The sequence below is a fragment of the Rhinolophus ferrumequinum genome, chromosome 12 (genome assembly GCF_004115265.2).
Source record: "Rhinolophus ferrumequinum isolate MPI-CBG mRhiFer1 chromosome 12, mRhiFer1_v1.p, whole genome shotgun sequence".
NCBI classification, from domain to species: Eukaryota; Metazoa; Chordata; class Mammalia; order Chiroptera; family Rhinolophidae; genus Rhinolophus; species Rhinolophus ferrumequinum.
In genome coordinates, this window is record NC_046295.1 from 64,464,288 (window position 1) to 64,488,629 (window position 24,342).

General features: G+C 34.9%; 1 protein-coding gene across 7 annotated transcripts in view; it reads right to left on the reverse strand.

The window, feature by feature from the left end:
- The window catches only part of PTBP3 (polypyrimidine tract binding protein 3), a 99,016-nt gene that overhangs the window by 49,462 nt on the left and 25,212 nt on the right, over positions 1-24,342 (reverse strand). For 4 of the 7 annotated variants that reach the window (XM_033123001.1, XM_033123003.1, XM_033123005.1 and 1 more), the window contains one exon: positions 11,221-11,302. In XM_033123001.1, the coding sequence (XP_032978892.1) occupies positions 11,221-11,302 (82 nt within the window). The remainder of the gene's footprint in view (positions 1-11,220; positions 11,303-24,342) is intronic. The other 3 variants (XM_033123002.1, XM_033123004.1, XM_033123007.1) reach the window with 1 other exon arrangement.

Sequence of the window (24,342 nt, forward strand, 5' to 3'; positions counted from 1 at the left end):
GTATATACCCATAGGGCCACAAATATCAAGACACAGGACAATTCCATCATCCCCACAAGTTCCCTAGTGCACCGTTGTAGTTAGTCTTCCTTTCAAGGCCCCAGCTCCTAATTAAGCCATCCAGTGTCATTACCACATTGTCTTGATTTCTGTGTCTTTACAGCAATTCTGAAAATCAGGTACTTATCTGGGAAGAATTCACATTTTAATAATTTTGAGTCATCCAAACCGCATACATTGTGATATCTCTATGCATTTATTTAGGCCTTCTTTAATTTCCCTCAGCAAATAATCCCCCCCAAATATTTGAAGATCATGTTTTTAGGATTTCTAACATAATTCTAATGAAATGAGAACTCTGCATAATTTTAATGCATTTATATTTATTAAGACTTGTTTTAAGACCCAGTAGATAGCCTTTCCTGGTGACTATTTCATGTGAGCTTGAAAAGAATGTGAATTCTGATGGTGTTGGGGAGACTGTTCCATATGTCAATTAGGTCAAGCTGATTGATACTGTTGAAAACCTCCATATTAGGGTATCGGTAAACTTTTCCTTAAAGGGCCATATAAATATTTTAGAGTCTGGGCCATACAATTTCTGTCATAACTATTAATCTCTGCAGTTGTAGCATAAAAGCAGCTATAGGTAATGCGTAAATGAACGAGTGTGACTGTATTTAAATAAAATTTTATGTGCGGACACTAAAATTTGAATTTTAAAAGTTTCACATATCACAAAATACCGTTGTTTTTGTTTTTTTGACCATTTAAAAATGTAAAAATCAGTCTTAGTCTTGGCTCATGGGCAATACAAAAATGAGCAATGGGATGAATTTGGCCCACAGACAAGTTTGCCAACATCTGTTTTGTGTATCCTTACTGAAATATCTATTTACTATGCTATCAATTAGTGAGAGAAGTGTTGAAATCTCCAGCTATAACTGTGGATTTATCTATTTCTCCATTTAGTTCTATTAGTTTTTACATTATCTCTTTCGAAACTCTGTAATTAGGTGAATATGTATTTAAGATATATATATATATACATATAAAAGATATATATATATATATATATATAAAATGCAAGATGATTAAATGGTAAATAAAATGGAATGCAAAGCAACAATAAAAAAAAATAGCCAGGAAACAAAAGAAAAAAGGAATAAACAATGAATGGGACAAATGGAAAACAAATAGCAAGATGACAGACTTAACCATGTCAATAATTATATTAAGTGGAAGTGGCATAAAGATTCCAATTAAAAAGCAGAGATTATCAATCTGGATAAAATCAAGACTCAATAGTATGATGTGAATAAAAAACCTATTGTAAACACAGAATCTCAGGTTAAAAATAAAAGGATTGAAGAAGATAAATATGCCAACACTAATCATAAAAAACCTAGAGTTGCTGTAGTAAAATAGCAGACAAAGTGGACTTCAGGAAAAGTGATAGAGACATTTCTTAATGATAAAGGTGTCAATTTATCAAGAAAACATGTTACCCACAAAAGGTGCATATAACATATATAAAAAAGGCAGATCATCTCTGCTTTCAAATTGGAATCTTTATACTCTTTACTTTTTTGTTTAGTGTTAAGTGACTGTTCTGGAGTTACATCAACGTACATCTTACACTTACCACAAGCCTACCTTCAAATAGTAACACCTACATATAATGTAAGAACTTTTCTATGTCGCTCATCATACCTTTTGTGCTACTGTCATATATGTTTCACATATACTATATAACCCCCAAAATATATTAATATTATTTTGCTCTAAGTAGTCAATTATCTTCCTTTTCTTTTTTCATCTTGTTTTATTCACTTAATGCATCTTGCCGAGCTTTCCACAGAGAGCACTCCATATTTTTCCAATTTTATCTACTGTCGTAAAATATATAACATAAAATTTACTATTTTAACCATTTTTAAATGTAGAATTCAGTGGTGTTAAATGCATTCACAATGTTGTGCAACTTTCACCACCATCCATTTCCTAATTCTTTTCGTCTTGAAAAACTGAAACTATACCAATTAAACAGTAACTCCCTATTCCCCACTTATTCCAGCCCCTGGCAACCACCATTCTACTCTGTCTCTATGATTCTGACTACTCTAAGTATCCTTTCTCATTTCCTTTTGTGCATATTCTATAGCTATTTTCTTTGTGGTTACCATGGGGATTACAGTTAATATCCTTCAAGTTATAACACTCTAATCTGAAATTATACTAGCTTAACTTCAATAAAACACAGACTCTACTCCTGTACATCTCTGTCCCCACCCCATTCTGTTGTTGATGTCACAAAATTACATCTTTATGCATTGTGTGCCCAGAAACACAAACTAATAATTCTTTTAAATTCATTTGCCTCCTAAATAATGTTGAAAACAAAACGTGAAGTTACAAACCAAGCTACTTGGTAGCTTTTAGATTAATAATTTTTTTAAATGTCTCTTAAAATGTCTTTAAAAATGTGTGTCTCTCATGCAGAAAACAAAAAGTGGGATAACAAACCATTGTTAGAATATTATCTTTTATAATTGGCATGTATTTTATCTTCACTGAGATCTTTATTTCTATATGGCTTTGACTTACTCTCTAGTGTCCTTTAGGGCAGGTCTAGTTAAAAAACTCCTTCAGCTTTTATCTGGGTATGTCTTGATTTCTCCATCACTTTTTTCTTTTTTAAATCAGTGACTTGACCTTAAAGTCAGACGTATTACACATAAAGCATCTAATTTCTTAGGTGACGTCTCATGGCCTCCAAAGTTCCTGATGAGAAATCCACCTATATTCTTACTGAGGATACCTTGTATGTGATGAGTCAATTCTCTCTTGCAGCTTTCAAGATTTTGCCTTAATGAACAAGCAAAACAGAGACAGACCCACACACACAGACAACAAACTGATGGTTATGAAGGGAAGGGATTTGGGTGGCTGGGTGACAAAGGGAAAGGGATTAAGAAGCACAAACTGGTAGTTACCGGACACTCATGCGGATGTACAGTACAGTATGGGGAATATAATAAATAGTATTGTAAAAACTATGTATAGCATTACATGGGTACTTGACTTATTGAGGGGATCACTTCATAAATTATATAAATGTCTAACCATTACACTGTACACCTGAAACCAACATAAAATAATACTGAATGTCAACTATAATTTAAAAAAATTAGTCACGGGGATGTGTGGTGTAGTATGGGGGAATGTAGTCAATAATGTTCTAATAACTATGTATAGTGTCGGGTGGGTAGTAGGGTTGCTGGGTTTATTATTTTGTGAGTTATATAAATGTCTGATCACTACGTTGTTCTGTATTCCTGAAACTAAAAAGAACCACCAGAAGAGGAAAAGAAAAATTTTTTGTCTTTGTCTTTTGAAAGGTTGATTATAGTATGTCTCAGTGTGGGTCTCATTGAGTTCACCTTACTTGGAGTTCATTAAGCTTCTTGAATGTTTATATACATGTTTTTTATCAAATTTGGGAATGTGATAACTGTGGAAGTCAGATTCTTCCCATTCTCCAGGATTTTCTGGGTTTTGTTATTGTTTTCATTTATTGTCTCTTTTTTATTGTTATAGGCTGTCTCTGTGCCAAGGATGAGTCTGAGGTATAAACTTAAGAAGGTCTTCTCAGGTTTTCCCTAAGTCTTTCATGGAAATGCACTACACTTCCTAATTTTCCCTGTAGATGCAGTTGTTTTTTTAATGTCCTAGTCTTTAATGTCTCGTTTCCAAAAGGGAATAAACACAAAAAAATGAAGTGGGGGGAGGGTAAGAGCACTGGCCCTTTAAATCTCCAGGTAGTCACTTTGGGTGGGGGAATTGCTTCCAATAATAGGGAGAAGATGCAAGGACAATGGCTGCCTGCCTCTTTGTTTGCAACTGTATGATCAGAAAAAGAAATTACCTATCAGATCACAGATCCCCAAAAGTTAAAGATCACAGATCCCCAAAAGTTAAAGGACAAGGTCCTTTTTGCTCACCCTGGCTCCCTCAAGCTGTTTGTAAGCTGCTCCTGGAAAATGTACACAGCTGCCTGCCATGTGACTGGGGTGGGGAATGGTTAGCTGCTACTGTGCTAAAAGCTGAAATTGACCAAAATTAACCTTCCAAGTCTTCCCTGGAAACATGCAAGCCTTCAACAGACTCAAGAGTTCCAAATTAGTTACAGATTCTGCCAATGAAATTATTGTCTAGGTAAGAAGTCAGATTCCTGGTGCTTCTTATGCCACCATCTTCCCAGAATCCTCCCTCATTTATCTTTTAAATTAACAAGGAAAAAAATCAGGGAGAAGAATTACATAGCCACATAATTACCACTTTGTGTAGACCCAAGTTTCCACCTGGTATCACTTTTCTGAAGTCTGAAGAATTTCCTTTATCATTTTGTAAAATGGAAGTCTGTTACTAACAAATGCTCTCAGCTCTTCCGTGCCTCAAAGGCTTTAACTTCATTTCTGAAAAAATATTTTAAATGGACACAGAATTCCAGTTTGATTGTATTTATTTTCAACACTTTAAAGATACTGCTCCACTGCCTTCTGGCTTGCAGTTTCGGGCAAATCTCTCATCATTCTACCTCTGAATAAAATGTGACTTTTTTTACTTTTAAGATTTGTTCTGCATTCTTGGTTTTCAGCAATTTGATTATGATGAAACTTGGTGTGGTTTTCATTGTGTTTATCCTGCTTGTGATTCACTGAACTTTTTGGTTATGTGGGTTTATAGTTTCCACCATATCGGGACAATTTTTAGTCATTATTTCTTCAGATAAACTTATGCTTCCCCACCCCTATCTTTTCTTCTGGAACTTCAATTATACATTATGTGTAGACCACCTGATATTGTTCTACAGCAGGGGTGTCAAAACTGCGGCCCACGGGCCAACTGCAGTCTGCAATCCATTGTTAATTGGCCTGCAGCAAATTCCAAAAATATATTTAGTTTACTTAAATAAACCAGGTGAGGCAATATGTACTTCCCCTCGAGTGAGTGGCCCGGCTATTTGTGTATTTTACCGCATATGGCCGTTGGTAAAAAACGTTGAAAAAAGTTTTGGCACCCTTGTTCTACAGATTACTAAGGCTCTGTTCATTTCTTTTTCAGTCTTTGTTTTGGGGGGGGTCTGTGTGCGTTAATTTCTATTGCTGTTTTCAAATTCACTGATCGATCACTTCTTCTGCAGAATATAATGTGCTGTTAATTCCATGTCAGGTAGTTTTCAGACATTAAGTTTTATCTCTAGGAGTTCCGTTTGATTTTATCTTTCATTTTTCTCCTTGTTATGCTGTTTTACTTTAAATCCTTGAACATACTTTTAATAACTGTTTCAAAGTCCAAAGCTGCTAATCTCTTCTTCTCTGTCATTTTCTAGGTCAGTTTCTGTTGACTGATTTTTCTCCTGATTATGCATTACAATTTTGTGGGTTTTTAAACATGTTTGGCAATTTTTTATTGAATGCTCAACATTGTAAGTACTAGAATTTGTTTTATCCCTTTAAAGTGCCAGACTCTTTTCTGGAAAATAGTTAATTTCAGATCAGGTAATTGTTTTGGAACTTGTTGATAAGCTTTGTTAGTGTGTGTTTAGACTTTAAGATAGAGCACGTGGACCCTAAGAAAGTACCTACTAAGAAGGGCTCCTGGTGGCTAACTGAGATCAAACTCAACAAGAGCCTAGCAGCCATTTCTAAACAGGCCTCTCACGCAAACCGCACTCTAAGGAGAAGCCTGTACTTCTGCCTGCACTGTGCTACTGCCATCTGAGCTAGCCCTTATAAAGAAATTCTTGGAATAGCATTTCAACCAATAGGATGTCCAATTGGAGCTATACAGCTATATCCCCATCAGTATCTTCACTGACCAGTCAGAGCAGCTCCATTGTGACCAATCAGTACAGTGTCTTTTGGACCAATCAAACTGAGAGGATTTGGAGTCCTCATTTGCATAAGTATGGACCAATCAGGGACAATGGGTAGGAACTTCTGTCTATATAAGTCAGCTCCCATCTGGCTCAGAGTGCGCACTTGACCTTTCTACCAAAGACTATGTTTCCCTGTTAGAGCTGAAAAACTGAAGATGAAACACCAAAGATGTTTCTCCGGACCAGAGTGGAGAAGAATAGGCAGATAAGTGCCCGACAGGACAGAACAGACCAGACCAGACCTGAGCCGAGCAGAGCTGTCTAAATGAAGAGGGGCCTGGCCTCAGGGCCACCTTGCAGCCATGCTGCTCTGTAACCCAACTGTTCTCACAGCCATGCTGTACCACAGTTGAGCTGTTTGAACTGAATAAAGTTTCCTTCTTCACCGCACCCCAAATTGGGGATTTCTGTTGGTGTTGAATTGACAAGCTGGTGTACCCCTACTGGTAAGACGTGTGGCTTAATATTCAGCATTAGATTCAAAGGCAGATTCCTGGAGCCCTTTTCTCACAGAGCTCCCTTCTCTCCCATACTTTGCCTCCGTATCTCCCAGCTGCGTCAGCCTTCCCAAACTCGGATCTCCAATTCTTCGACTCAGCAATTCTGCTATGTTTGCTTAGGTTCCCCTCTCCTTACACAAAGTTTAGGGAAAAAGCCAAAGCCAGGATGATTATAGGGCTCACCTCATTTGTTCACTTTTCTCTGAGATCACAGTTCTGCATATAATACTAATATATTTGAAATAACCACTATATAAGAAAAAAGGTTAATTTCTCATTCATGTAAAAAGTCTAAATGTAGAATTTCCAGGTCTGGAACGGTGACACAGAAAGTTATCAGTGACTCAGGCTCCAGTTGTCTCTCTGTTAGGGTACAGCCCTCATCCTCATTATCTAAGATAGAAATTGGTAGCAGTTGCAGGTAGCAGTATAATAGAGAAAAAATAGTGTACCCATGTAGAGAAACCCCAGAAGTAACATTTCTATTTATATCTCATTAGCCAGGACTTAATCACATGACCACACCTAAGCTATAAGGAAGACTGGAAAAATAGTCACTTAATCCTGGTGTCAATGTGCCCACATGAAAATTAGGGTTTTGTTACTAAAGAAAATAGAACAGTATTGGGGTACACAATAAATAGTCTCTGCCCAAATTCCTAAGATTAAATTTAAGAGGAAACACGTATGATTTATAAAGAAAAGTGAAAAACATTTTCAAAATTATCAAAGGACACAAAATAAGACCTAAAAACATGGAATCACATGCCATGTTCCCAGATGGAAAGATAATACCACCAAAAGACCGACATTTCACATTAAGATATAAATTTAACATAATTCTAATCAAAATGTTTAAGATTTTGTCAAGAAATATTGTGGGATGAGGAATTATTTGTTTTAGAACTAGATGAAATAATTTAAAGTTCATATGGAAGAAGATATGTCCACAATAAGCTAATATATATTTCTGAAGAAATATTAATGACTAATACCTAAGTAGAATTACCATATGTCCCAGTTTACCTGGGACAATCATAATTTGGCAGCACTGTTTCAGCATCTTGTACAATTTAATATCGTCACTTTTGAAAAATTATTAATAATGTGAAATAAGCCAGAATAGGCTTAGTAGAATACAATTTTTTTTAACTTCCAATTTTTGCCAAGATCTCAGCTAATAATTTATACACTACCACACATACAGTGGTTACATCTGAAAGTCAACCAGTGAAAAACTGAATCTTTTCACGACTTTTTCACAGACAACAATATCTCCTAACTCCTTCCATCATGTTTTTACCATGGCATTATGCTGTACCAAATTTTGTATTTGTATTATTACCTCCAAAAAATGTTTTATATTTAATGTTGAATTTTTTACACTGAATCTTCATTAGTGTCAGATATTTCACTTCTGATAGAATGACTTACTGGGATTCTATTGAACGGATTCAATATTAAACCATTACTGGACAATAACTGATTCTCTAGTGTTCATAGATGATGATAAAACTTATATAATTTAACTGTTTGCAAAGTTCTATTAATGGAGTCAACATATTAACACCTATCACTTTACTGTACACATGGAGAGGAAACTTTTCAAGTTAAATTAATTCAGAATTATGGATTTATGGATTTACTGCAAGATATAAAATGGAATGGTGATAAACACTGTATCTTATGTGTACCGGTCCAATAATTCCCACATTTTCCACTGACTAATAGCCTGACAACCAAATGAACAGCATAGGCAGCAAGCTTTTAGAGAACTGCAAATATTAGGTCAAACATTACAAAAAACTTTTTAATATATAAATGACCTCAAAAAAAAAAAGAAAAAAAAAAAGAAATATCTAGGTATCAACAGCTAAGCCCCTCAGCAGGCTACTGCCCTTCAGTGAAAGGTAAATTAAAAATTTCCCATCTACTAGAGATATGTAACAAGGTTGCCAGTCTCTGTTCAGGGATCTTGATAGAGAAATGTGAATATCTGAATTTACTCTTTCCTTTTGGTACAGAAATCCCCAAGGCAATAACTGAACACATACATTAGAACATGTTAGGGGCTAGTGGTACCCTAGAAAGTCTAGCAGTTCAAATGCAAAACTACCCGAGATTCTCACGGAAGAAAAAAACAATTCAGCTAAAGGTTATCTCACAACCAAAAATTACGAATCTGCACAAGGAAACATAATATACCATAAGCAAATATTTAGCAGATACCAAAAAACAGGGATATTAAACTCCCAAGAACTCCATAATTGTAAAATGTGAAGCTAAGCCCTGAAATCAAATACTCAACAGAAGAATTAAACAGCACATTAGATGAAGCTGAACAGATGAGTGAATCAAAAAGTGATTTTTGGAAATTATCCAAAATACAAGAGCTTAAGGAAGGAGAGATGACAATAAACATAAGAGGTTAAAACAAATGCAGGACTGAATGACATAGTCCTATACATATCTAACTGGAGATCCACAAGGAGGCAATTCTGTGGAGAGCTGGGCACTCCTAAGCAGGATAAACGAAGTCTCCAGCAATGGTCTCAACCCTGGCTGCACCTTAGATGTATCACCTAAGAAGCTTTAAAAACAAATAAAAAAACTGCCTAGACTCCATGCTCCCAGAGATTTTGGAAGTGGTGTAGGGTAAGTCAAGGCATCTGTATTTTCTTCAGTATTTCCCACGTTATTATAGTGAGCATCCAGGATTGAGAATCTATAACCCATACCTAGACATAGCTAGTAAAACGACAACAAAAAGATAGAAAAAATGTTAAGAATAACTACAGAGAATACAATTTACAAAAAAATTATACTGACAACAGATTTCTCAACAACAGAAGCCAAAAGAATCATAGAACAGTACAAAATGCTGAGAGAAAATAACTATCAACTTAGAATTCTAAATAGCTAAGTACCATTCAATAGAAATAATGAAATAGACATTTTTAGTCAGTGGGAGAGTTTACCATTTGTAGAGCTTTGCTGAAATAGCTACTAAAGAGGATGTGCTTCAGGAAGAAACCCTGAACCGAGAAAGGAAGCGGCATACAAGAAGAAATTCAAAACATAAAAACAAAACACAACAAACTGCTGCTGCCTGCTAAACTCACATCTCGTATTTCTTTCTTTTCCTAAGTAATCAATCAACCAAGGTGTTAAGTCTTTCTGATTATCCATCCCACTACTTTGTAAACATTACCTAAGAAGCTAAATGACCTCAGTTTTTAAAGAACACACAAGGGACCCACTTTAGATGTATTGTAATACTGGGGAGTATGGGCAGGAATTTTTTTAAAAGCCAACCAGATCAAAAGGATAACCAGGTTTAGGAACTTCAGTTTCTAGCATTTCCTTTGCCCAGTAGTTCTCAAAGTATAGGTCCCTCAAATAGCAGCATCTTCTTTACCTGGGAATTAGTGCAAATGCAAATTCGCAGAGCCCACCTCTGATATACTGAATTAGAAATTCTGAGGATGGACTCAGCAACTGTGCTTTAACAAGCCCTCCAGGTGATTCTGATGTCAGCTCAACTGTGAGAAAGCTGCTTTGCTTTAGTTTCATGCCCATATTACTGTTTGTTGACATTTCTACATGAACAAATCCGCTGCTGCTGCCCTGCCAACAAAATCTTTCCATTTAGTTCTTTAGAGTGATGTACCATGGTTGACCAATTCCCATATATTCTTAATCTCTTCCCTGAATTTTCTTTCCATCTTTTGCCTTAATTAACCTAGTCCAATTCTCTTATAGAATCCTCACATAAAGGCTGGTCACTCTCCCCAATCCCCACGTAGCTCAGGGTCTGGAAAGTGAGGTCCACTCATTCCCTAACTCCCTGTAACTCCAAAACCGTCTGGATAAAAATCTCATCTTTTCTGACACTTTACTTTCATTGCTTCAGCTGTCAACTGTGTATGATATTTCACTTCCAAATTTCTCTCGTGATGCTGAGATCAGAAGAACCCACTGTCTACCTGACACTTCCATCTGGATGTTCCCTCAAACTCAATATATAAAAATCTGATCCTGCTGTGTTTTCCAACTCCGTTCTTCCTACATTTTCTAATATAAACGAGTGGCACCACCATCTCTCCAATTATCCAAGTCCAAAACCTGGAAATCATCAATGGAATCTCTTAATCACCAAACAGTAACCACCAATAACTATCAATTTCAACTTCTTAAGCTCTCTAATTCTCTCCATCACAACTGCTACTGCTACAGTACAAATTACCATCCCTTACTAGCATGGCCTACAGAGCAACAGCCTCGTAACTGCTCACTCTCCTTCCAGTTTTACACTTCAACTCATTTTACAGTACCCACATTTTCAAAAATATTTTAAATCATGTGGTATCTTATGAGGCGTAAATTGTTTCAATTTTTAAAAATCACGTCATCTTAAAATTTTAATACTTCTAGTCTAAATCCATCATCATTCAGCAAAAGAGTTTCTATCTAGCTCTTTTACACAATGGCTCAGAGTCACCAACTCAATGATAGTTTTTTCACAACTGTGTAACACACAGAACATCAATCAAACACAGAATTATTGAATTAGATCCAAATTAATCCTTAAAATTTAAGAGAGCTATAACTCTTAATTTGAACTTTAATGCAATAAATTTTAGTTTCGTTATATATAAATAATGGCACTTCAACATGTTTATAAGAAGAGCAAAATAAAAACATTGTAAAAAAATTTTTTTGCAAGACCATGGAAAAAAAACATTTCAGATTTTGGAAAAAAAAATGAAAACTCACCATACACACCTGTAGAAGTAGAATTGTTCATGGTAAAAGGTCCGTTAATGATGCCAGAAGAAAGTAGCTCATCAGATCCCCGCTAAAAAGCAAGAGCAACATTCTATTAATATAGCAAGTCTCAGATAATGATCCATATTCACTACTAAAAATATTAAAAGTTAACATTACTTCATTTGCATATCAGGGCATTTTTGAGGGGTAGTCCTTAAGAATCACAAACGCTAACAGTGGAAGTGAACTTTATAGTAAAGAATAATTACTGCACATCTACATGATTGTTAGTTAAAAAACAGAACAGCCATTACATAATTGGGGGTATAATCCTGCACCCTTTTTTTGATTAAACCCAATCCTCTGAAATGTTACATTTGAAGTACCAGAAACCATAGTTAGGGGTTGCATGCTGACATGTTTCTGTAGTATATTTTTAAGTACATTTAGTATATTATGTTTTAAGTGTATTTAGTGTTAAGTATGTTAAGTTTTTGTAATATATTTTTAAATATTTGCATGCATTTTGTGCAGCACTCCCCTAAAATCCTGACTTTTGATACCTTCTTTTTCTCTCTTTTTTAAGTGGAACACAAAGATGCAGTTTATTTCTATTGTGGCCAAGTCCTTTATATTAAGTGATTTCTCATCCATTAATCTTCAAAATTATCTTTAATATGTACTGTTTCTTAAACAACTACTATTTAAGTAATTTATTCTATTTTTTTCAGGTAAGGGTTTTGACCAATTCCAAAACTGAATGGTCACTGCCAAAAGACGAGCCAGACAAGCCTTTTCATGTTAACTATAAGACCTATTACCAAGATTTAAAAGTTTACTTTTAGGAAGGACAATAAATACCGTGTACAAAGTTAAAACCAACCTATTTAAAATGGTAGTTTTTTTTTAACTTGGTCAATCTTTAAGAAAAAATATTCTGATTTTACTAGATGATAAAATTTAATCCCCAAACTATCCTAGAAACATCAGAGTAGCAATAGTGCTACAACGGATATTTAATGTTTAGGTTTAAGTACCAGTTCTGTAAGGAACTTCAGTCTTTGCTGAAGAAAGGCAAACTACCAACGTGTTTGCATAACAGAAATACAATTATTTAAACAATTTCTGTATTACAAACCCAGAAATCATTCCCTTTGGTTCTTTCACTAGAAGTTTATAGAGACAGCTTGGGACAAGAGGAAGAAATTAAGTAAGCTTGTAAGATGAAATAAAATTGAAAATCTTAACTTCCAGAAAGACGAGAATTACAGCCTGAGTTAAAGCATAGGTCTTTCTGATAATATCTGAAATACAGACTTTGGTAGCCAAAGACAGACTTTGTTTACTGACTACCTGCAGATACGGAAAGGGGAATTTTTGCAATTTTAAATGTAGTAAAAAACTTAAGCATGCCAAACATGTTTTTAAAAAAGAGGAATTTGGTAAAAAATGTTGTTACTGATAGATATATTTTCTACATGCATGTGAGTTTAGTATCAATATGTTTCTGTATGTAAATTGAGTTAATTTGATCTTAGAAACCACTTAAGAGATCACTTTAGCTCTTTTTCAGACCTGAAGGAGTATGTTCAAATGTCAGCTAAAATTAATTCTAGGAGGTTTACAGATTGAAATGTAAAAAAACAACAGACTCTGGAAGATAACAGAAAAGAGTATCTTCATAATCTTAGAATACGGAAAGATTTACTAAACAAGAAACAAAAACAAAGGAAAATACTGATATACTAGACAACGCCGAAATTCAGAATTTTATTTACAGTATGTACAAATATTGAATCATTACGTTGTACACCTGAAACTAACATATATCAATTACATCTCAATTTAAATATTTTACTTAACAAGACATCATTAGGAGGTTAAAAAGGCAAGTCATAGAATGGGAGTAAATATCTGCAGTACATGTAATCAACAAAAGTTGTATATCCATAACTTACTAAGAAAAAGAAAAGGAGGAGGAAAAAGAAAAACTCCACAAAGAATAAGAAAAAGTGAAGAACAGAAAACGACAAGACAGTTGAGCAGGCACCTCACAAATAAAGCGCCAAACTTTATTACTATTCCAGATTATTTTGTGCCCTCTCCTTTTTCTGTGAAAGGACGATTCATCCCCATCCATGGCCATGTGACTTGTAATGCTTCCTGTGAGATAACGATACAATAGGTCCCTGGCCTGCAGACATTGAGCATGGTTTTATGATATGCACTGGCCTATAGAATATGAATGGACATGACTTACACGGCCTCTAAGCAGAAGCTTCAAAAGGTATTAGTAGTTTCTGCTAGTTTTTTCCTCTTTCCCTCTGAAACAAGAGCATATCCCAAATAGCGGCTGCTCTTTCAGCCTGATTCCCAGAACAGAACACGAATAGCTCTGCAACAACCACTAACATTATAAGTGAACAAGAAATAAATGCTTTTATCTCAGCCATATTGAAATGACTAATACCATATCAAATAAACATGTATGAAAAGATGCTTAACCTCATTGGTCATCAGGGAAATGAAAGTTAAAACCACAATGAAATACTAGCATGTCAAAAAGACTGAAATAGCAAGTGTTATAAGAACGTGAAGCAAAAGAACTCTTGCATGTTGCTAAAGGGAGTGTAAATTGGGACAACTTTGGAAAACTGACCCAATATACTAAATTTTACTATATGAATATCTTAAGATTCCTATGTATTCTATTCCTATGGATACACTCAAGAGATTGCCTGCTTATGTGCACCTAAACATATGAGAATGTTCTCAGCAGCATTATATCTACGACCCAAACTGGAAACAACCAAATGTCATCAATGAACAGATGAATAAATTTGTATAAATGCATGATTTATAGCAATGAGAATGAACTACTGCTCTACACACTAATATAGATGACAAACATAAAAAGTTGGTCATAAAAGAATACATACTATGTCACTGCACTTACACAGACTCAAAAATAATAGTTAAAACTAAATTATACATCTAAACTATGTACTCTAAATACAAAAAGATGGGACCCCTTCCTCACACCATATACAAAAATTAACTCCAAAAAGGTATATATCGAAATGTAAAACTATAAAATTCTTAGAAGGAAACACAGGAGTAAATCTTCATGGCTTTGGGTTAAGAAATGGCTTTTTGACACCAAAAGCACAAGTGACAAAAGAAAAAAAAAATAAAAACAGATAAATTGTACTTCATTAAAAATAAAATCTTTTTGTACTTCAAAGGACACCATCAAGAAAATGAAGACAAGACAGAGAATGAGAGGGAATATTTGCAAATCAGGTATCTGACAAGAGACTGGCATACAGAACATAAAAACTCTTACAACTCAATAATAAAAAGACAAATAACCCAATTAAAAAATAGGCAAAAATTTCAACAGATATTTCTACAAAGAAGATATACAAATGGCCAATAAGTATATGAAAAGATGCTCAACAGCATTAGTCATTAAGGATATGCAAATTAAAACCATAAAAAGATGACTTCAAATGAAAATTAAGACCATATCACACACCTATTGGAATAATTAAAATTAAAAATTACAATATGAAATGCAGGTGAGGATGTGGAAAAAACTGGATCTCTCATACATTGCTGATAGGAATGTAAAATGGTACAGCCACTCTGGAAATAGTTTGGTGGTTTCTTAAAAAAATAAACATACACAGCAAGCTCAAAATATCACATGCTCAAAATAAAAACTCACATGTTCTATGATTGCATTTACATAACATTCTCAGATTGACAAAATTATAGAGATGGAAAACAGACCAGTGGTTGCCACCGGGCAGGAATGGTTGGAGATAGTAATAGTTGTATGATTATAAAAGGATACCAAAGAGAAATCTTTGTGGTGATGGATTAATTCTGTACTTTGATTATGGTGACAATTACATGAATCTACACATGTAATAAAATGAAACAATTATACAAAGGCATTGTATCAATGTTAATGCCCTTGTTTTGATAGTGGACTATAATTACGATGTAACCAGTGGGGGAAATTGAAGAGTACACAGAACCTCTCTACAGTATCTTTACAACTTGCTGTGAATCCCTAATGTTTTCAAAATAAAAATTAAAAAAACACACAAAAAACCAACTGTGACAAGAAATATACCATTCTGAGCCAGAGGACTCCTACTGAGTTGAGAGACTTCTTGCTGGTCTAAACTAGTCATTGCCATCACCTGTGCTAAACCCTCAAGCGCAGATAATAAGATTGGTCAAGTTGTCAAATACCAAAGCTCATTCTCAGAGCTCATCCTTGGTACTATCCTTCTATACAATGGTGGTCCAGAAAGACAAGCAACATTCAAAAACAACCACCTGAGTGGTATTCCTTATGGGAATACATACGTAAGGAAAAGGAAGAAAAGACTCAAAAGGCAAACAAGGTACACCAGAAAAATGATACAATTTTAAGTTATGTGCAAATAGTTCTTTTTAAAATGAAAATAAAATTTTTTTTGAAGAAAATATAATAGTCTCTCCTAAATAAAATACAAAGGGATACAATAGCCCAATGGAGAAGCAAATGAGAATTCTACCAAAGGAGCTAAAAGACAGATTGGTAAGAAACAAGAATAAAAGCAGCATCACGAAGTCAGACATTTAAAGAGAAGGGTAAGAGAGCCCAAAGTGCAAAACCCCTTTCTACCATCCAAAGTTATCTGCTGTGAGGAACCAACTCTTATTTTATAATTTCAATATAAAACAGCTAGAAAGAACAATTTTCAGGAAAGCACTCTGATGTTGACACATGAGGTTACTACCTAAAAGGCATCTAGAGATGGTGTCAAACTGTTAATACAGACCCAGGCAAGGCTTGTCAGCTAAGAATCAGTCCAAAAGGTTGATTTTAAGTTTTCTTAATGCACACATGCCATTTCAGTTTGAGGAGAGAAGTGAGTTAGTCATGGTTCTTTCTATTTCTACCTTATTCAATGAACTCCATACCTAGTTTCCTAACAAATAAATCTCCAATCCAACCATTAACATGAAATTATTTCTTGTTGCTCACTGAATCAAGTCTAATGTACTGTGATGCAATTAAAAGCTCTTTCTGATCTGGACCTCCTATTCACAACAACACTTCTGTCTTGTAATTTCCCCCCAATACATCCTATTTATTCCTGCCTCTTTTTATGCTATATTCCTGCCTCAAACACTATCCCTTCATTACACATCCAATTCCACCTATTGGTCACAGATAAGTAATACCACAACCTTGACATTTTTTTCTATCCTAAAAGTGAAGAGGTTGAGCTTAATTTTGTCTTTCAACATTAAAATGTGTATGGTTCTAGGATTTTAGTACACTTCACATAATATATTCTTCATATGTATAACTATCAGTATTACACATTTGGTCAAATACGTACACAAAGTTTTTTCTCAGATACTTTGAGGTCCGATTATTGTGCCTTGTGCTTGATTATATTCCCCCATTTTCTATAGCTGTGCCAAGTACATGGCTTTCTACCTAGCTATGCATTACAATCACCTGTCCAGTTTATTAATAAAGTAAATACTACATACCAGGTCCTGCCCCAGAGATCCTTAACCAGAAGTGAATTCTTCCTTTTTGAGTAGAAGATAAAACTACAAGAAATCTCAAATTCCTAATTAACAATGTAGAGTAACTTCAAGTTACTACGACACAACAGACTACTAAGAAGCATTTTTACTTCTACAGAGGTCTTTCAAAATATCAGAAGTAGCACATGACCAAGTCCTTTTAATATTACCCAAGAGATTGGCTCACAGTTTGCATAGTAAAGAACTTAACCTTGGCCAAAGAGAGGTCTGGCTTTTGCCCTCTCCTTCTGGGAGGTAATCTCTAAGCCCCTAGAAGGTCAGGCCTGAGAGAAGAGTCTTTTTTTAACCTGGGGGCTTTGAGTCACCGAGGGTGGGGGCTGGCCACACCTGAAACACCAACAATGTGATTTAGGAGAGGGGCTTTTGGGAATGCCTGGAGAAGCTGGAGACTGGAGCCTGAGATCAGCTTCAAGGGCAATCATTTGGGCCCACATAAAAGAGCCCCCTGAATAAGAAATATAACCACCGAAGCATAGGTGACTTTCCCTGTGTGACACACTCCACGAATACTGTCACATATTGATGCTGGGAAAAGTAAAGTCTTGACTCCATGAAAGCTCTGTGTTTGGTTACTTCCCCAAACTGTGCCCTATGTGTTTTTCCCTTCGGCTGATTTAAATTTATATCCTTTCCCTGTAATAACCACTAACCATAAGTATAACAGCTTCCAGTGAGTTCTGTAAGTACTTCTAGCAAATTATGGGGCCTGAGAGTGGCTTTGGAAACCTCTCAGAAAATATAATTGGTGTCAGAAGTGAGAGTAGTCTTTTGTGGACCGTGTTCCCTAAATTTGCAGAGAGCCTAATTCTTCTCATGGTTAAATGATAAATCAATTTTGAAAAATAAGAAAATTATTCACTTAACAGATTTTTACAAACTTTATTTTTAACCTTTGAATTACTATTTGGACTTCTAACTGTAAAAGAAAAATGTAATCTAAAAATGTAATTAGGGGACGGCCCGGTGGCTCAGGCAGTTGGAGCTTCGTGCTCCTAACACCAAAAGCTGCTGGTTCGATTCCCACACGGGCCAGTAAGCTCTCAACCACAAGGCTGTCAGTTCAATTCCTCGAGTCCCCCAAGGGATGGTGGGCTCCACCCCCTGCAACTAAGATTGAACACGGCACCTTGAGCTGAGCTGCCTACTGGATGGCTCAGCTGGTTGGAGCGCGTCCTCTCAACCACAAGGTTGCCGGTTCGACTCTCGCAAGGTATGGTGGGCTGCGTCTCCTGCAACTAACAATGGCAACTGGAACTGGAGCTGAACTGTGTCCTCCACAACCAAGATTGAAAGGACAACATCTTGACTTGGAAAAAGTCCTGGAGGTACACACTGTTCCCCAATAAAGTCCTGTTCCCCTTCCCCAATTAAAAAAAAAAGTGATTAAATATTCAAGCATAGAAAATTGGAAAATTGAACTTAAATTTATATGGCATTTTAAATAAATTAATGCAACATCTTAACTATCATATTTAATGTAGCAAACAAAATAAACTATAATAATAAAGAAATGAAGAAATGATGAACACTGCAGAGTCCTCCAGAGTCTTCAAAATAAAATCATTGAAGTTTGATAATTCCAGATCTTTCAATAGTAACAGGAAGAGCTTTAAAAAAAAGGATATGCCTAAAATAATGCATAAGTAAAGCAGACCCTACAGTAGCAGGTGAAGTGCTGACATGGCTATTTTTATTGCCTCATTATGTAAGAAAATTAGAATATTTGATCTTAAAATTTCATATCTGGAAATTCTATCTTACATCAGAGATGGGGTTTACCATTCATCATATAGAATAAACAACACATCTCTGAAATAATATGATCCTTAAAAAAACCCCGGTAACTTCTTGACCCTAATAATTTCAGGATACGATAAACAAAAGACAAAGAGATCAAAAGAAGTTTACATTTGAAAATGCAGTCATAAAATCCATTCTGATAATCACAATTTACTGGTCAAGTTTTTCCCCCAAGAATTCATTTTCAAATTACAGAAAATAAAGGTGTTTTTTTTTATAAAAAAAATTATAACGCTCAAATACCAAGAGTCATGTTACTTTGTAAAGCTCTGTAAAAGATGAGAAAAACACAATTAGCTCTGTATTACTTTAAGCATTTCCTTTCTTTCAAAAAACTTTTCTTTCCTAGACATACATTCTCTTACAAACACATCACTACCTATAATTAGACTACTTCAGTACAAAACAAAAAGTATTTTTGAAAATTATACTTAATATTTATAAACTAAGTGTCTGAAAATTAATTTTCCATTATAGTAAAGGAAAAGCAGTACAAACCTCGGTAAAATTGAGTGTCTCATAAAGTCTGACTGCTATGATAGATAAGAGATTATGGTTTAAGAGATGGGTGAAGATAAGCGAATGAAGACATTAAAAAAATAAATGGAAAGCTTGTTTGGATGAGTGACCATAGAGGAGCAAGAAAAGGAAGTTGTTAAAAAGAGAGGGGGAAAAAAACAGTACCACAGGTAAGCAAATTAACATTATAAAAAAAGCTTTAACAAGCCAAATAATAAGGACAGGGTGGTGCATGAACAACACTGGATCAACAGTCGCCTTAGAAACACAAGTAAATTTACACAAGTGTAGCAGTTGTTCTGTGGACTTGTCAGCTCTATGGCTAAGTCAACACACTAATCAGCTTCACTGCCTCAAGCATCAATTATTAAAGCTCTCTCCTGCTGAAGAATAATTAAATACGCAGGGCCAACAAAGCAAAGGAATATTGTTATTAAACAGCACAAATAAAGTATGTCATTATCAAATTTGATGGGAAGTGGTTTTATTTAGCATTAAAGTGAGATTATTAATATGATAAAAGGCAATCCACACAACCGAGAAACAGCCACTAAAATAACATGGGAGGAAGATTCTGAAAATAAACCATTAACTCATGGTTAACTTCGTATCATGAAACTTCGTATCATAGCTAAAATGGACATGAAATTCAAGAAGACTGTTTGTTTCAGTCTGTCAAGATATTATGACCATAACAAAGAGGCTATCAAAAAAATTCACAATTTTCCACGATCCTAGAACTTTTTTTAAGAATCTTAAATATTAAAATTAGTATCTACTTTGTACCTTGAAACCATGGTAAGTCCCCTGCTAGAAAATTTGTAGCAGATGGTCTAGTGACCCTTTGTGAACACTTCCCAGAATAGAAAACTCGTGTTAATCCTGCTCTGTTACTATATTTTTCCATAAACAGAAGTAAAAGTGCTATTAAGTAGAGTCTCACCATTCCATATACACTGTTGATTGTGGTCTCCTAATTATTCACCTTTATATCCTCCTCCACAGAACCTACTGTTTTTTTTTAAACTGGCAATTTTTTTTGTTTTGTTTTTAATTTTTTATTGGAATACTGGGGGACAGTGCGCTTCTCCAGGGCCCATTCGCTCCAAGTTGTTGCCCTTCAATCTAGTTGTGGAGGGCGCAGCTCAGCTCCAAGTCCAGTCCCCTTTTCAATCTTTAGTTGCAGGGGGCGCAGCCCACCATCCCATGCAGTAATTGAACCAGCAACCTTGTTGTTGAAAGCTGGCACGCTCTAATCAACTGAGCCATCTGCCCCTGAACCTATGTTTTGCATGTAAGGTATATTCAAAACTTTACTTAGAAAATGAATAACTATAAAGATAAGAAAATAAACTGAATATTCAGAGAGGGTTTCAGATTGTGAGACAGTGTGTGATAACTCCAAGTTTTTTTTTTTTTTTTTTAACATTTAGCCTTTTGTTAACATTCACCCTATCACAGATTCCTGTTATACTAAACACATCCAAATCCCAAAGGCACGCTTACAAATGACTTGGAGATCATATCCCCACAAATACTGTGGCCCCATCAACACTCCATCTACTAAATGAATATGATTATCCCTAAACATAATACCTAAAGAACAGTCACCCCCGCGCCCCCCAAAAAGAGAATAAAAAAAGAATAGTTACCAAATTGTTTATTGTAACATTTTCCTTTCCAAGGCTACCACTGTTGAGATTTTAGGACAGTGAGAATAAAAAGGGTGGTAGTTAAAGATGGGGCAAATTCTTCAAATGTACAGGTGTGGCAATGTTGAAAACCCAAATGAATTTGATGCCTTCTTTTTATGTGGGCATCTTAGCAATAAAACATTAATATTTTTTAATGGCTAGCAAATTCCTCCTCCAAAAGCCTTGTAATTCATGATATCCAACCAAAATGCCATTCACCTGAATATTTATTTAGTTCCTACTAAATAAGCCCATATATATTGAATTCAATATATATAATTGTTGTAGCAATAATATTCATTCATTGAACAAATCCAATAAATATTTACTGAGCACCAAATAAGAAGCCAGGTCTTTAACCAGTGGGGAAAAATCTCAGTGAACGGAAAATAATCCATGCTCTTATTTTATGGAGTTTACAATCTAGCAAAATAAAAAAATAATAAACTGAGAAAATTATTAGTATGTTTTAAAGTCATAAGTGCTTTTGAAAAAGTAGGATAAAGAGCAGCCAGAGGTAATAAGGAGAATTAGGATTTTAAATAGGTGGTCAAGGAACGATTTAAGAGAAAGTGACACTTAAGCAAAGTCTAAAAGAAGGGAAGAAGCAAGCTATGTTGATATCCGAGGAAAGAACATTGTACGCATTGAATGAATGCCTTGCATGTTCTAGAAAACAGTGAGAAGGCAATTATGACGGAAAGAAGTGAGCAAGGGGAGAACAGAACTAAAGAGACTGGGGGGTATGTCACAGCATGCCGGGCCGTCGAGGTCCAGAAAATGTTACTGTGTGAAATGAGGGACAGAGAGTTTGTAACAGGAGTGACGTGATTTGATTTCCTTTGTAAAGGATCACTCTGGTTGTTGTGTTGAGAATAGTCTGTAATATCCCTTCCCGAGGAAAGAAGCACAGATTGCCATAAGGAAACGACGACGATAATCCAGATGAGGGGCCAAAGGAGTGGCAGTTACAGTGGAAGAATGGTTGGATTGTTAATATACTTAGAAAGATTTGCTAATAAATTAATGTGGGGTGGGAGAAAAAGAAAGTCAAAGATGTCCTGGTTGTCCCAAATAGCCTTCAGTGTAAAATATTCTTATGGTCCGTCCACAGACATTTCAAAGTTTACATACATATTCTTTAATTCTCACAATTCTGCAAAGTAGGTATTATCATCCCTCAAAGAAACTAAGTATCAGAGAGACTATATTATTTGACACAGGTCAGAGAGGGTAAATGGTACAATCATGGTTTAACAAGAGTTTATTTTCATGATAAATGGTCTATTTTTCACTCCACATATGTATTCTTCTTAGTCTAGTAAATCTCCCCTCAATATTTTATACCAACCCTTTGATCCATTTATTCCACATCTACACATTATTTTACATTAGGACTGTATCTAAAGATGCATATATGAAATCATCCTTTACAAGAGCAAAATAAACAAAACACAAGGATAGTTAATACTTACTGACTGCTTAGTATGTGCCAGGTACTGTTCTATGCACTTTACCATACACATTTCATGTAATCTAAGAAACCTTCGATTGTAAGGCCCATCACTTAATCTAACATCTAGAAAGAAAAACTGCTACCAATTAAGTTATAATACAGTATCAACTTTAAGATGCTTTCTGATGTCAAAAGTGTTAATATAAAAAGAAAAGTGTGCCTTAGAATCAATGAAATATCAAATCCTCACAAAATTCTAACTGTGGACTCAACTTACTACATCTCGCATCACATTTATTAAAAATACTAATTCTATCCTTTTTCTTACCACATTTTAAGTTTTGAGCCTTTTGCAACTGCTTTTTCCCCCCTCAAGGTGAAAATTAATGAAATATTAGTATGTAATTTTGAAATCACAGGTCCTTACAAACTGCTTGTGAAAGATATTTCTGTTAAGAAAAGGAGAAAGTGTTCTCTCTTCCACTGTGGCTGCAGAAAAAGACACAATTCTGGTCAGAAAACTGCTTACAAATGATGTTTCTAACAAAGGAGTCCTGTGATCATGAATTCTTGAAAGCCATAGCTATGTCCTGTAAAAGTAACAAAGGTCTGGGTTTTAGGTAGTTGTCATGCTTACGAATTTACTACCCAGTAGCAATACTTACATTGACAACTATTTTCTGAAATATACATACACTTGTTTTTTTAAGCTAATCATTAAAACTTCCCTCTCCTCACATTCATAAATAAAACAGCATTTTTTTTAATTTCTCATAACACAGAGTTGGAAATCCTAATATTTTAGAAATGAAAAAAATGAAGGCACACATGAATTAAGTAATTTATACAAATCACACTACAAATAAAAAGCAGAGGTCAGTATTCAAACCCATGTAGGCCAATTTCAGAGTCCATGCTTTTAATTGCTACACTACACCGACTGCCAAAATATTGAACCATCACTGTTTTCACAGTAAGAGATTAGTTAAATGAGTTACAATACATCCATGCAATGAAATACTAGGTGGTTATTAAAATGATGAAGCACCATACTTATCAACCCAAATATAAATTCACAAAACACTGTTCATTTTGAAAGCCATATATATTAATTATAACATGTACTTTCCACTTTTGTAAAAATAAAATAATAATAAAGACGTGCACGTACTAGAAGCATATGTAAAGGTTTAAAAAACAAATTCACCTATATGTTAAAAGGTATTATAATATCTGGCTTTTACTTTCTCTTTTATATTTATCATATTTAAATGTTAATTAATCAGAGAAAAGGGGGCTATTTTCATTTCCAAAATAATGAACCTTAAAAATGTTGCCAACATCTGTCTCCTCCATAGCTGGGTCTTCCAATCAAATACATTTCATAAGGATTTTTGGTATATTCCACTACTGGCCATTACTGAACATATTATCATCCCAAAATGTTAACCAAAAAAAATATTTTTTTTTAATTTAAAATTTCTTTCGCATCATTTAGTGATCTGCAAGCGTTTCTGAATTTTGTAACAGCCACTCTGTATGAACTTAGGCTAGTTTTCACGTTTTTTTTTTAGTTCAAGAAATAGCACTAAGATATCAGAGTGAATGGTAATGAGCCCCAACAGATGAAATTTCAATGCATCACGAAAACAGGATTGTGTTCTAACTTCCTTTTCATTTTAGTGAAACCACAAATACACTTTACTGCTTTGGCAGACTGGAATCTATGCGTCTATCTCTAATTCTAATAAAATGGTATACTATTTGTCCTCAAACAAACCAACTTCCAAAAATAATGAAGTTTATTAACCAAATACTGTCTGGAATATTAATTTTCCTAAAGCCAACAGAGACACCATGGTGTAAAAAGCAGAACATGAGCTTTGGAAACAAACCTTTGTTTGAATCCAGCCCCCATCACTTCTTACCTGTCTGACATAGGGTATCAGGTTATAATAATATTATAGGTATGGTATCCTGCAAAACTGGTCTAATCTTACAATAGGTATGCAAAGTTTCCTCTTGAAAAGGACT